Source organism: Xiphophorus hellerii, chromosome 19, assembly GCF_003331165.1.
Source record: "Xiphophorus hellerii strain 12219 chromosome 19, Xiphophorus_hellerii-4.1, whole genome shotgun sequence".
Classification (NCBI taxonomy): domain Eukaryota; kingdom Metazoa; phylum Chordata; class Actinopteri; order Cyprinodontiformes; family Poeciliidae; genus Xiphophorus; species Xiphophorus hellerii.
Genome location: NC_045690.1, coordinates 5712862 through 5727973, shown reverse-complemented (window position 1 = coordinate 5727973; position 15112 = coordinate 5712862). Strand labels below are relative to the sequence as shown.

At 37.1% G+C, this 15112-nt stretch overlaps 1 protein-coding gene across 1 annotated transcript; it reads left to right on the top strand.

Moving 5' to 3' along the window:
• Nucleotides 1-6857: 6857 nt before the first annotated feature.
• Nucleotides 6858-14917, top strand: rpusd2 (RNA pseudouridine synthase domain containing 2). Its single transcript, XM_032547062.1, is given in 6 exon segments — nucleotides 6858-6998; nucleotides 7137-7583; nucleotides 8355-8651; nucleotides 10182-10781; nucleotides 10783-10815; nucleotides 10817-14917. Coding segments are annotated over 6 exon segments (1479 nt in total). The 5' UTR covers nucleotides 6858-6959; the 3' UTR covers nucleotides 10880-14917.
• Nucleotides 14918-15112: the final 195 nt, after the last annotated feature.

Sequence of the window (15112 nt, the reverse complement as noted above, 5' to 3'; positions counted from 1 at the left end):
AAAATATACGTGGAGAGTTGCTTTGATTTGTTCATGCATGTTTGAGGAGTCTTTGAATTTCCCTGGGCAGACATTTGGAAGGTGCCTAAACGCTTGCTATCACAAAGCTCCGCCCATATACACAAAGCCCCTCCCATTTGGGCAAACTTTCCCTCTCAGGTCCATCAGACTAGTGGCAGCAGCAACTAGTCTGCTAGTTGCTGCTAGTCACTAGCAGCTAGTGGTGCTAGTCACCACTAGTGCAACCCTCCTAAGAATGGTTGTTATCGGTGTAATGGAGAGTCGAGAGAGTTGGAAAGAGCAGGAGCTTCTTAAAGAGACAGAGGCCAATTTTCTGTTAAGTTATGTTTGATGTATGCAGTATTTTTGAAGGTAACATATCACTTGATTGTGCTTTTAAATAGCACCATGTACCTGGAAAATACATACATAATACCTCCCAACCCCTTTAAAAATGTGATAAATACAAATATAATGGTGCAAAATTGCGTTTTATTTGATTAGATTTTGACTAGTCATATTTAAGTTAAAGATATATTTTGTAATTATGGATATGTGACTTTTCAAATCAAGTGACACAATTTGAGACAACTTGAAAATAATTTTAATCTGTCAAAATGTAAAAGAAGATATCTTGAATTGTTGTTCTTAATATATGTTCTTCATATTCAGAATAGTCAAAATGTAGTTGTTTCTAGTCAAAACTCGGCTGAGTTTATGTTAAAAATGTCCTGCCATAACGTTATTGTTCGATCTCAGTTCAGACTAAACTTTATCACTTTCTAGTTCACTTAAGAAAACCAGAATTATTTTTACTTGCTAAATGCCAGAATTAAAAGACAGAATAGTTTTTATTGCTTTCTTCAAAGTCAGAAATCTAAATATGTCTGTGCTTGCCTGTTTATTTCTTTTTGCTTGCACATTGAGTACCAGTGTTGGATAAATTATTATTTCTTTTCCCCTTCAGATCATGGAGTAATCCGGAACGACAGAGTATTTGACGCCATGCTGGCCACTGACAGAGGACTTTACTCCAGAGACTATCCTTATGCAGACTCTCCACAAACAATAGGTACTCTATCTAGTCACACTTTATAAACACGTACCGGGTGCATCTCAAGTAAATATGAAATAAATAGAAAAGTCATTTTATTCCAGTGATTCAGTTTTTAATACTGAGTTACACACAAACAGTGATGTATTTCCAATCGTTTATTCCACCTGATTGTGGCTCAATATCTAGAGTAGTTAATATTAGAAATTGGTAGACTTTATTCCAACTCTGCCACATCTCAAAGTTAATCATTTATGGTTATGGTATTTTGCAAACGAATTCAACCTTAAGAGTAGGATGCATTTGATTTAGTTTTATATTTCAAGAAAACATGCACAGAAAGAAAGGACGTGAGTTAAGCTGTAAAAAAATATATAAAAACTGAAAATACACAATAAAATTATGTTCAAAACAACTACATTACTGTAACTCCTATGTTTTGTCTTCAAATGGTGAAACAAGGCTGTTGTTGTCTGTTTTTTAAAGATAACACATTTACTGCACATTTTTGGGGATATTTTGCTGGATGATAAATTGTACCAAAAATTATCGTGATAAACAATAATATTGTTGTTTTGAGACGATTTTCAAGTAATATAACTCTAGTGGTATAATAATAATTCAAGAACACATTCTTAAAGATCATTAAACTTTACATTTTAATGAACATTTAGCACTGGAACTGAAAGACATTTTAAATATACAAATTAAATAAGCAAAACAACAACAAAAATTTAACTATGAGACTAAAGCGCCAGAGTGAAGACCTCTTTCTTTGGTAGAAAGAGAGAAAATTGATGAATCATGAAAATTATTATTTTATTGATTAATAAATTTATTGCAACAGGCATAATTGTGCTTTGTTGGCTCTCTGTCCGACTGCATTAAAACTACACCAGATTCTGTGAATATTAATTTTTCAGCGACATTCTGAATCACTGAGATGTTTCTGTGTTTCAGAAGTAAATCACTTGTTGTAAACACCAGGATTTAGTGTTTTGACTTACACTAACAGTGAACATCTTTTTGCTGTAGATGTGCAGCAGATGTGCAGTAGCTCCAGCTAATAATGTTTACGTCTTACAGGCTTCAGGGCAACCATCAGCGCTCCACACATGGTAAGGCCGACTGGAAACACTTGAGACACAATATACAGACAGAGAGAGAGAGTTGATCATTTAATCTCATAAAACAGCAAAATGAAGCAGAAGTGTTTGTTGTTGGTTTCATTTCGCAGCATGCTCATGCTTTGGAGCTGCTGAGCGACAAGCTAGTCGAAGGAGCGTCGGCGCTGGATGTAGGCTCCGGAAGTGGATATTTAACCGCCTGTTTTGCAAGAATGGTACATCTAATCAGAAGATTATGCGTCTAATACGTATGTACGTAAGTCTGATCCGGAACTGATCCGCGCCATCTTAGCAGGCAACCGAAGCGCTAAAGCATAGCGGACCCATGGCTTCGAGAGCAACAAAAAGAAAATATGTGGATACTCTTGACCTCGAGTCTTACGAGTCTTACGTCTCTCGAGTGATACTCGAGAGAACGATACATGGATGCGTACAATCAATATTTAAACGGATTCGTAAAGGACGTACAAACTCTTCATGTGAATAACAAGGTTCTGGTGACCAGTAGAGTAAGTACATATACTACAAACACGTAGGCTACATGTCTGTCTTAGCTAGCAGAAAAAAGCTACATTAGCTAAGCTAATTTTGCTAATTTGGCAGTAAGTACTACAGTAAATATCACTGATATTTATCTTAGTATTACAGAGAGGTTGATAGAGCACTCAAAAATTGTACTCTAGTAATAGTTGTAATGAACTTATAATGTTTATAAGTTAGATAAGAACAAGGTGAGCGCTAGTTCTAAGCCTGTGGTTTGTTTTTGTTGTCATAGCAACTCCATAGCAACTGTCTGCCAAAATTGCTGTCAGTTACAAAGTACCCAGTAGAATTATGTGAATATATATCCCAATTAATTTATTTTTTTTACACAAACTTAATCTAGTTGATCGATACCAAATTTGTTTGATTTTTGTAGACGTGAGTGAGGCAGGTATGCTTGACCTCTGATGACCTCTAGAATTTATTTTATTAATATCTTTAAAATGATAGCAGCACAATTGAAACTTTTTTTTCTTCACAAACGTAGCACAAACATTTGGTTGACCTTTTGACTTTCATTAATATCAAAGCAAAAGCAGCACAAACAAAAACTATTTACTGCACAAATGTAATCAAGTTGATTGACACCAATCTTTTCAGACTTGACGAAATGTGGACAGGCTGGTTGACATTTCATGACCTCTGAAACATTTATTACAAAAATCTATGCTGTACAAATATCTGACACCAATTTTAGTTAGATTTCCAGAAGGTGGAGAGGGTAACTTCACTCAGATTTCTGCTGCACATTGGTAAAAAATGTCAATATAATTTATTTTTTTTGGACTGGTATACCCGGTTCCAGTCCAGAACATCTTTGCCTACCAAGATGGCGCTGTTCACTTCCCGTTCAGACTTGTGGAAACTCTGCATAGCGGTTTTTATTTATTCCTAATGATTAGCAGGAGACGTACAGATTAACTACTGATTTTTGTTTTTGTTTACCGAGTAGACGGGGCCCACTGGTAGAGTTGTTGGCATCGAACACATTGAAGAACTCGTTCAGAAGTCGATAAAAAATGTGCAGAATGACGACCCAGAACTGCTGTCGTCTGGACGCATTAGACTCGTTGGTGAGTCGGGGAACTTTTAATACTTTATATGATTATTTTTAAATATTCCTAATTAAAATGTGCTGCAGGAAGTGACTAGAGTAACTGTTAAAACTCCATCTGATTATAGTTGGGGATGGAAGACTTGGATATCCAGATGGAGCGCCGTACGATGCTATCCATGTTGGTGCAGCTGCAGCAACGGTTCCCAAAGCTGTAAGTTCATTTTAGCTTAGCTCTCTGGGAAATTTGGAAACAGGATCTCTTGATTCAGCAGAACTGAATCAGGAATTCATTTATTCCACCCGAAGTTAGATTTTGTCTGTATTTTAAAATCTAAAAATAGAAATAGTTTCTTGTTTGTCTGAATAAGGTCTAAAGAAAAGAAAAGCAGAAAATGGGAAAACATTTTTGCATTTCAAGTCAGATTCTCAGGTTATCAAGTTGTTTTACAGAAATATGTCCACCTATGATCTGTCTGTCTGTTTCAGGATAATTAAAGAGTGAAATATCTGAGCCGTTTTCTTTTTCTTATAACTAAAGCTGTTGGAGCAACTGAAGCCAGGCGGGCGTCTGGTTCTTCCAGTCGGACCTGAAGGTGGCAGCCAGGTGATGGAGCAGTACGACCGACAAAGCGACGGGACCTTCCTGAAGAGGGCGCTGATGGGCGTGGTTTACGTCCCGCTAACCGACAAGAGGCGTCAGTGGCCGGGGTGAGAAAACGGCACAAATAAACGTTTCCTCAACTTTCTGATTTTAGATGGCCATCAGTTCTGTGGAAAAAATTTTTTTATTGAAAGATAGTTCAGTTTTTCATCACAATTATTCTGTCTATAAGAAAATAATAATATTTTATATTAATGACATCAAATTTTATTTTATTCCCATAGCTCTTATGGATTCTGTTCCCTTTTTTTGTATTTTTCATGTCTATCTGAAATTAATACATCTAATTTAATTTATTTTATTTATCTTATGTAATTTAATTTATTATATCTAATTTAATTTATCTAACTTAATCTACCTATCTATTTTAGATAGATTAATAGATTATCTATTTTAATTTATCTATCTAATCTATTTTATCTGATCTAATTGATCTATTTATCTGTACTGACTGGCAGCAAATTAGAAAATGAGCATCACAAATAACACTTAAATCAATTATCTTTACTTATTTTATTATTATTATTATTATTGAATAACAAACAAAAATTATGATGGAAAATTTTTTTAAATTATGGCATTCCTTTTTTTTTTCTGGTCTTCCCTCCAACTTTCTGAGGCCCTGACAGGCGCCCCCTGGTGGCCCACTGCCTTCACTAACTTCAATCTGCTGTGTTTTCTTCTGCCAGCAGAGACGAACTCTGACTGCCGTGCTGCTGATTCTCCAGCAGGTGGCGGTGGTGCTGCGTCTCTTGGGAACCATAACAGTTCCTGTTATTTACCTCCCGCTCCACTGGCACCGCAGCGGCACCGCTGTTAATTTAACTTAATAAATGACTGAATAACAGACCTGAGGTTTACTGATTAACCTTTTTCCAGAGTTCTTGGACGAAGCAAAGCAGCGGCGAGGATGAGAAAGAACAGATATTTTTTATAGGGAAGAAAACTGTAATTTCTACACTGCAAAAACAAAAAGCATTTATAGTCTAGTTTCTAGTGTAAATATCTTAGTACACTTGAAATGAGATTAAACAACCTTTTAAGTAACATTTAGGAGGTTTCTTTACAGTAAATAACTTCCTTAATATTGATTAAAACGTACTACTTATAAGTGAAATAATCTACCAATTGAACTAGTACTTTTTTCATCAATATTAAGGAATTATTTACTTAAAACAAGCTGCTAAAGGTTGCTGAGAAGTTACTTGTAAGTTAGTTTTGTCATATGTATTTGCACTAAAAATTAGACCAAAAATACTTAGTAAGATTTTGTGTTTTTGCAGTGTAGGGAAGCAACAATTACCGAGCATAACCCATTATCCTGTAATTAAAACACTTTGCTTATAGAATTAATCTATATTTGGCAGACAGAAGGCTTCGTCTTCTAAGAAGAGAACGGTGTGCCAAAACGTGAGGAATATTTTTAACAACAAAAATATTGTATGAAGTGTGTAAATCTTGTTTCTTAATAAATCACATTAGAAAATTAGTTGCTGCACTTTGATTTATTTTGAAGCTGAAACATTACCATCCATGTGTTTTTTATGTATACAACATTGTCAGAATCAAAGGAGCATCATTTTTCCTGGTTGTGTTTCTAAAACAAAAGGAATTCCAGCTGTGTCTGACGACCAACACTTCAACAGATCATTAACAACGATAACCAAAAACCTTGATATATTTTTTCAGGAAATTATTTTCTAAACTTTTTTCATTTATTTACATAGGGAAAAATATTTTGAACTCCTTACAACAATTATTCCACACATGTATCAAACTGAAGCATATTGTTTTAGTATTTATTTTTTAAAAAAAATCTCTTTTAATTCATATTTTTTCTTTAATTTCTAAACACATTTTTTCATACAACTCAGGAGTTTGTTTTAAAAATTGCACGTTGTCAGTGGCAGTTCTGATATCTATTAATTCATAAAATTTTAAGATATGCAATGTAATGAATATTTAATTGATTGGATGACGTTCTGATGCATTTATAATTTAGATAACTTTCTTCTGAAGCGTGTAGACGGGCTGTGTGTTGGTTTTTATAAGAGTTTCCCCAGAACTTCACGCCATAATTTATGTATGGAAGAAAAGGGATTATTTTTCTTTCGACAATACTTAATTTGATTTAATATTGCTAACATTTCCAATGTATCACTCACAAAAATCAGATTTCATACACTTTCTATTTCAATATTGTTTATCATCTGTTTTACCTAGTTTTTTATTTGCATGCTACTAAATATTACAATTTTGTCTTGCCATTATTAGGGTAACTTATTAATAACTTCAAACTATCACAATAATAATTCTTATTTTATAATCTTATTTATTAATAGTGTTTATATTAATTTGAATCCATTTAGCCGAATTAGATTACATAATTAATTAATAATGTAATTAAAATTAATATTTATCGTTATTGTTATTCATAATGTCTTTTAAACATTAAAATGATCTAACATAACGTCTTTCAGTTGACAGAACTACAAATGGGTCACGTTGGCTCGCGTAATGACGTCATCGCTACGCGCCCAGACTCAAGCGATGCATGTGCGCGTTTCAGCTAGAAGTTTTCTGTTGTTCCTGGAACCCCAGAGTCGCTTTAGGAGGCACGTTGTTCGCTTATATTCATCTGCTAACATTAGGAAATCTTTGACTCGCCGTTTTATTCATCTGTGGTCTCAACAGGGGAATTTAACGATGGAGGAGCAGGTCACGACCCCCGGAGCTCCGTCAGCTGGGGACACAAACACCGGGAAACGCAAACACGACGACGAGCCGGACCCCCCGGAGACAGGCGGCCGGGGTAAGAAGCGAAGAGGAGCCGGAGGGAAGAAGCTCCGTCCTGGGGAGAGGTACGTCCCACCGCCCCAGAAACGGAACCCGGGGGTCAGCTTCAGCCAGGAACACTTCGACGAAACGTCCTACTTCTTCGAAGGCGGCCTGCGCAAAGTTGTCCCGTATTACTTTGACTTTAAAACCTACTGCAAAGGCCGGTGGATCGGGAAAAGCCTACTGGAGGTCTTCAAGAGCGAGTTCAGAGCGGAGTCCATAGAGTACTATGAGAAGGCTGCGAAAGAGGGCCGCATCCGGCTCAACGAGAGTCCTGTGGATGACCTGTCCGTGGTGCTCAGGGTCAGTGCTGTCAGAAAACATCTAACTCAAAGCAAATTAAACACATTCAGTTATTCCAGTTCACTGTCATACAGTGTTACTCCATTAGTGTCTGCGTATTTAACCGCTCAAAAGTAGCTCCTAACAAAATAATCCAGAAATGATTTAAAGCAGTGGCGATCCCAAAGGGTGGGTAGGAGGTGACCACAGCCCCCCCATGGATTAAGTCATATTCAGCCCATACAAAACATACATTATTTTCTCCTATCAAGACATACATGTAAAATCCAATAAATAAATAATTAAACAAATTGTATATATTTGCAACATGTATGTCACTATTTCTATTGATTATGCTTGTTAAGCAGTCAGCATCTTCAGCAGTTAGCTTTTTTGGTTTACCCTCTCTGTGAGTAGTGTGATGTAATCTCATTTACATCATACAAATGATGTAAATGAGATGACATCATTTACATAATTTGTAAATGATTTACAAATATTATTTACATAATTCGTAAATGATGTTAACATTTTACAAGTAACATTTTTACAATGTTACTTGTAAAAATGTTACAAGTACTTGTAATTAGCAGTACATAAGTAGTTACTCTTGAACAGCTCTTTTAATGGCAGTTTAGCTACATTTTCTAAAATGACCTCTACTATTACCTTAGGAGATTAGTTGTTTCCCCTCATAAAAGTTAGTTTGTTTCTTTGTTTCAAAGCCTAGAAAAAGAAATAAACAAAATGGCTCTAATTCTTAAAATAAGTGATGCAGCGTTTGTTCTGTAGAATAACGACCACATGAGGAACACCGTGCATCGCCATGAGCCTCCCGTAATCGGCGCTCCGCTGAAGATCCTGGTGGACGACGGGGAAGTCCTCGTGGTCGACAAGCCGGCTTCCATCCCCGTCCATCCGTGCGGCCGTTTCCGCCACAACACGGTGATCTTCATCCTGGGTAAAGAGCATGGCGTCTCCAAGCTGCACACCGTCCACAGGCTGGACAGACTCACCTCGGGGGTGCTACTGTTCGCCCGGACGCTGGAGACGTCCAAGAAGCTGGACCAGCTGGTGAGGGACAGACAGGTATGTCCGGGACGGGATTAGGGCTGCAAGTACCGATTACTTTAGTTATCGGTTAATCTATTGATTATTCAAGGTTTTGACTGGTATTATAAGTCTGGCAGGTCACCAGACTTTACTTGCCTCCCCGCCAGGCTAACATTGTTTATCCTAAATAGAGTTTTAAACACCAGAAATAGTAAAGATGGATTAACCTAGGTCTATACTTGAAGCATTGAGCTGGGCGTGAAGCGTTACTACTTGCGCCCATTTGCCTCACAAGCTATTATTTTCAAATTTCACCTATTCGTGCACCTCCGAATTTTCATAAATTAAAAAAAAAATGTAGCACAAAAATATGTGGACTGCCCTAGCGCCCCTACCAATAATCAGATAAAAAATGTCTCTAAGTTTCTCACAATAAGTCAATTAGTCGCATGGTAAATTAAAACAATCTCAATAATTTCCATTTGTATGATTTATCATCTCTCTTTCTACCAAAGACTTGATGACAAAGTCCTCCCTCTGGTTTCAACCAGCCCTTTTGTTGAAGGAGAAATTTGTTTAGAAAGACTTTATAATTAATTTTATTTTGTCATTTCTGTTGTTTTGTTCACTTATTTTTGATATTTAAGATGTCTTCCAGTGTTAAATGTTAGGATTTGATCTTTGAAATTTGTTCTTGCATTATTATGCCATTATTGTATTACTTGAAAATGATCTCAAAACAACAATATTATCGTTTATCGCAATAATTACTGGGACAATTTATCGTCCAGCAAAATTTATTATCGTAACAGACCTAATTTTCACATTTAAGGCCATTTTTATTCAACATCAGAAATGTATTAAAAAATGCAAATTAATTCTCGTTAACTAAAAAAATAAAATAAACATTTTATTGCCTAAAATGCAATAGTTTAGCTTTCCATTAGTGAACGCTTCATTATTTGTAGCAAAGGATTCATCTTAAAAAATACTGCTAGACTTGGCATCAATACAGTATTGGGCTAATATCTAATCTGTGTTTTTAACTAATAATTGGATAGCAAAAGTTGCTAAATAGGATATTTTTACATAATTTGAACCACGTGAGAGAAATATTTGTAGACCTTTTTTATATCTTAAATGCAAAATGTATATATTTTTGGTACAATTTTGACTTTATTACTGCTCTGATTGTGTTATTACAATGAATGGCTGAAAAACGTGTAACACTTATAAGCGTTTCATTTGATAATTATTTGGATTACTACCAACTTTCCTCTTTTATGCAAAGTTTTCACTCCATGTTATGTTATATTTAAGCAGTTATTATAAGTCTTGGTGGCAGAATTTTAAACTGCTGCTGTCCAAGTTAGTCAGCGGGCTGTTGCTAGGTAACCACCGGTTACTCAATGATTGTGGCTAGGCAACCAAAGAGTGAGCAAGTTAGTTGATTCCACCAACTTTGCTTAACTGGCTGTATTTATTATATCGTCATACGATTTTATTTTTTTATTAAGAAAAGCTTTTTTCTAATCATTAACTTTGATTTTTTTTCCATTATTTTAGCTTGAGAAGGAGTATGTGTGTCGAGTAGAGGGGGAATTTCCCGAGGGCGAGCTGATCTGTGAGGAGCCCATCCTGGTGGTCTCCTTTAAAATCGGGCTCTGCCGGGTCGACCCGAAGGGAAAAGAGAGCAGAACCGTCTTCCGGAGGCTCAGCTTCAATGGAAAAACCAGCCTAGTCCGCTGTTTACCGCTCACCGGCCGCACACACCAGATCCGAGTCCACCTGCAGTACCTGGGCTTTCCCATCCTCAACGACCCCATATATGGGTCCCACGCCTGGGGCCCCCACAGGGCCAAAGGGGGCGTGGTGGGGAAGAGCGACGAAGAGCTGCTGCAGGCTTTAGTGGAAGAACATCGCTCTCAGGAAAGTTTACACCTTCTGGACTTTATAGACGACTGCGGCGCTGCGAAGGAAGCAGAGAAAACAAACGCTTTTCCGACACACACAGAGGAAGAAAACTCCAGCCAGGTTCCACCAGAGGAGCGTCAGAGTACTGGATCAACTGAAGCTGAATCGGGTCAGAAAAGTCCCCCAGGAAGCCGGGACCACCTGTGCAGCGAATGCAGGCTGGTGCGACCGGACCCCACGGAGAAGGATCTCAGTCATGTATCTCCACGCTTTACGCTACAAAGGTACCGGACTTTGAATATTCCACACAGTTACCCGACTGGGCCGAAGCGGACTGGGAGGAGACCTGATCTCAGCTGACCTCATTTAGTCACATTTTTTATTTATTTTGTCTCTAATTTCTGGGGTTTTATTTTGATACTTCTCAGGAGATTTTCTGAAGACGTTGCTGTAAAACACCTCAGTAGGAGGATTGTTTGTATTTAATTTTAAACATCTGAAATAAACCAACCTCTGCTGCTGCTGAAAAATTTGCTTTATTTCAGGTTTGTTAAGAAAAAAAAACAAATCATGGTTCCTATCTGAAATTTTGCTTCAGTATTTTTCCGATCTAGAAAGATATGGGGGGGAAATGGTGCACTGATTAGCACTTTTCTCACAATGTCGATTTTAGTCCAATACAAATTGTTTTTGTCTGAAATGTTGCAATGTAAATATAGTTATATCAAGAAAATTGCTGAGTTTGAAACAGTGGGGTGACTATTGTTAACTGCAAACATGATAACTTGCAAACATGATCTGGTGGAAGAGGACAGTGGCTGATTTTTAGACTTTTATGCTGTGTTCACACCAAACGCGTTTCAGGCGTCAAAAATGAGTCCGACGCTTCAAGTTGGGCGCATTAGCACTTTGAAGTCAGACGCTTGACATTTTGCTCTAGACGCGCTTTGGGACAAGCCGTTGTTTTCCTGTTGCCGGTCTCTGTACTATGGCGAATGATATTGATAGAGTGTCACCAAAATTATGTAGTGAAAGCTTCTGAAATTATAACGGAGGCCCAGATGTCTTTGCTGAACATTTTGTGTTCAGTTTCTGTCGAACAAAAACGTTCGAGAGCTGATAACGACACGACTTGTGTTGGAGCCTCTTTCCTTTTTTCCTCTCCCAGTTACTTTGAACAATGATGGATGAAATACTGAGAGTATCTTGGTTTTATTTACTGAAATCAACAGAATGTCGTCGTGTTTGAATTCACCAGATAATGCAGAGGTGTTGCGAGTTTCACAATCTAGCTGGGCGCTGTTTTCGTCTCACCCAGGCCTAGTTTGGTGACTTGCTAACCTGCATTGGTGCCTGCATCTCCTGGCAGGTCACCAACTACAGGCCACTACGTCACATAGCGGACTCTCCAGTCATTGGTTGACACTCTTCGTCCATTGGCAAAAGTTCAGATTTTAAAACTCCAGCATTGGACACGCTTGATGCGTGTCGACGCTCAAAACGCTTCAGTCGTGCAGCTCTTGACCTATGAAACGTTTTCCCTGACATGTGTTCACATAAGACTTTGAATGTAAACCAGACGCTCAAATCATGCTCGACGTGAACCCAAAATTCCCCCAAGGTAAGATTGGGGGAAAAAGATTGGCTTCATATGCAAGAATCTTCCAATCACTGATATCCCATAATTAAGGAAATACGTATTGATAAATAACCTGATCAAAAAATCGGTTTACCCCTAAACATGAAATATGGAAAACATTTCCATTCATCCACTTGCATGTGTATTTATCGTATTGTTTATCATCATTAGGAATAAACCGATATAAAAATTTGGGCTGGTATCGATATACGATATCAATATTACTGTTATGTTTCAGCACCTTTTGGAAAAAATCGACCAGAAACAGACGGCAACAACAAAGAATTAAACATGTCTGGAGGAAACATCAAAAGTCTGAATCAAAAGTTTTATTTCAGGTTTGTGAAAAGGTGGTAACCCAGACAGCTGGATGTGATGATGGTGCAGCTGAGGCGTCTTTTCCACCACAGAATAAAAAGTCGGACTGTTCTTTCTTGAGTTTAAGTCAGGTTATTCTGCTGACTGCTAGAACAAAGACTTTCTAAGAACTTAATCACACTTATGGCGTCAAAAGCTTGAACAACTCAGAGGCACATTTTATGAAAGTCTTGCCAAGGTCTCATGCTGAACCACGATCAAAACCACCTTAAAGTCCTCTGTTTTTACACTTCATGTCCTTTAGAGGAACACAAAACACATTTTTTACTCAAACAACAAGCAAAGACAAATACTTTTCTGACACCAATAAAGTTTTGCATTGGTTAAAAATAGATATTTTATATTGACAAAAAATGAAAAATTTGACAATTCCCTGGTATAAATTTAAATTACAGCCTCATTTTCCTCACCAAAAGTCCAAATATACTTAGATATTTTTTTAAAAATTTAAATAACTTTGTTTATTTAAAATCTGTTTGTGATTTAAAGTGACTGAGCAAATAATCACAAATTATTATATTTAAGTCCTTCAGGATATCCAAATTTCCTGATCTTCTCTAATTATTGATTGATCAAAAACCTCAGATGTTTGATCTGCTGAGCAGTTTCTTTAACAGAAATCCCACATCTGGTTTTCTGATTCGACACCAACCACCTGCCTTCATCGGCTTTATTTAAATTGAACAATACGAGGGGAAAAAATCACTTCCAAATGTTAAAGCACCAACTCAATAACAAACATCAACTTTAGGACAAAGAGCACTTTTTATAGTAAATTGTTCCAGGGGTGATTGCATTGGATTGTTTTAGACTTCTAATAACAGTAATAAATGGCTTTAGGGATATCACCAGAAAACCTTACATGCTACACATATAATTAAGGCATAATTACACCACAATGTACAAAAAAGATGCTTTTAAATGTTGTTGGCTTATGGCCATAAGGGATACTCAATGTCGGTTTATCTTGAGTAAGAATTGCAATTTCAATAAAAATATAATCAATAAATTAATTATATAATTTTAAAACATAAAATAATCTAAATGCTTTTATTTGGAACAAAAAATTGCACAGGCTTTGTAGAGTAATACCAGGAATAAAGCTATCTGCTGTTGTAGAGGCTGCAGTCAGCTGGTTAGCAGACATTATCGTCCCAACTGTAATTTTGAGCTTGCATTATAAGAGTGACAAACTTCCAAAATAGCCCAATTTTTCTTAATTGTAAGTAAACGGAAACATATAGGAAATTTATTGGAGTCAGCGTGAGCAGCAATGTGTGGGGGAGGAGCAAGGCTGCGCTCCTGTGCTCCATAACGCACAGGAGCGCGTTTGCAACTGCGTCACTAATCATTCGAGGCGCCATGATGGACGTTGGGAGTATTGAACTGAGCAACTGAAACTGTTTACCTAAGTTGTTTTTGCCCGTTAATTCGTGGCTTCTTCTTGATCGAGTCGAGCTAAATTTATCTGTGAACGTAACACACCTGGTTGGGCCTCATAGACGGCGGCATTTACAAGTTGGAAATAGCTAGCTTAGAAACCGATTCATGCCTGCTTCCTGCCTGAAGTCGCCACACGATTCATATCACTATGTCACAAACAGCGTTTCCCTTTGCACCGGAGCAGCATTAAAAACGTACAAAACACGAGATGCTAACCAGTTTTTTCTCCTACATGCTAGGCTACATGACGGTGGGCATTGTCTCCTTGGTTACTAATGGTTAGACGCCTACCTTCGCCATAATGCAATATTGGATACTATCTTAATAACCGTATTTACTTATAAAGTATATGAACGTTAATCTTCTTACCTTGTAAAAAGTATTCGCTGCAAATCCGCGATTACGCCGAGAGCTGACAGTCATTACTATTGGCAGCTGCGATCCATCGCTGCCATAAGTTTCCTCATTAAAAGTTATGCAATAAAATGACAAGTTTGGTTTTCACCCTTATCTGTACAGCTGACCGCGCAACATCCTATGGACCATTTTTAAAGTGAAATAAACTAAGTAAAAGTGATAATAGGCTACCAACATGTCCCGTTTTTTGACAGGTTTACTGGAGCGAATTAGTTGTTTGACGTCCATCATGGCGGAGCGGGCCGAGTTCTGAGGACCGTGACGTCACGTGCAAAGGGTCAATAACAAACCATTGGGTCGGTTATGAAAATGTTTTTAAAACCTAAATATAGTTTCATACTGGAGTCAGTAATGATGTACAGTAAAATGTAACTTTTTCAGCAGTGAATATCCAGTAAGTAAACAGTATTTTTAGCATTTTTCTGCTGTTTTATACCAACCCACTCAGTACAAAGAAGCTGAAATTTGTATTTCAGAAGCCCAAACTTTTAAATTTTAAAGAAAAAAAAAATGGTTAGTATTAAAAGCGTATTTGTGGAACAAGATTTTGCATGAATATAATAAGGAACAACAAAATTATACAAAGTGAATCAGTGAATGTCAGATATTCAGAGTGTTCAGGTTCAGTAGCACTAAAACACTTTTTTCAAGATAAACAGTCTGCAGTTGCAGTTGGCCCATATTTCCTTATGTTTGGTCACTTTTT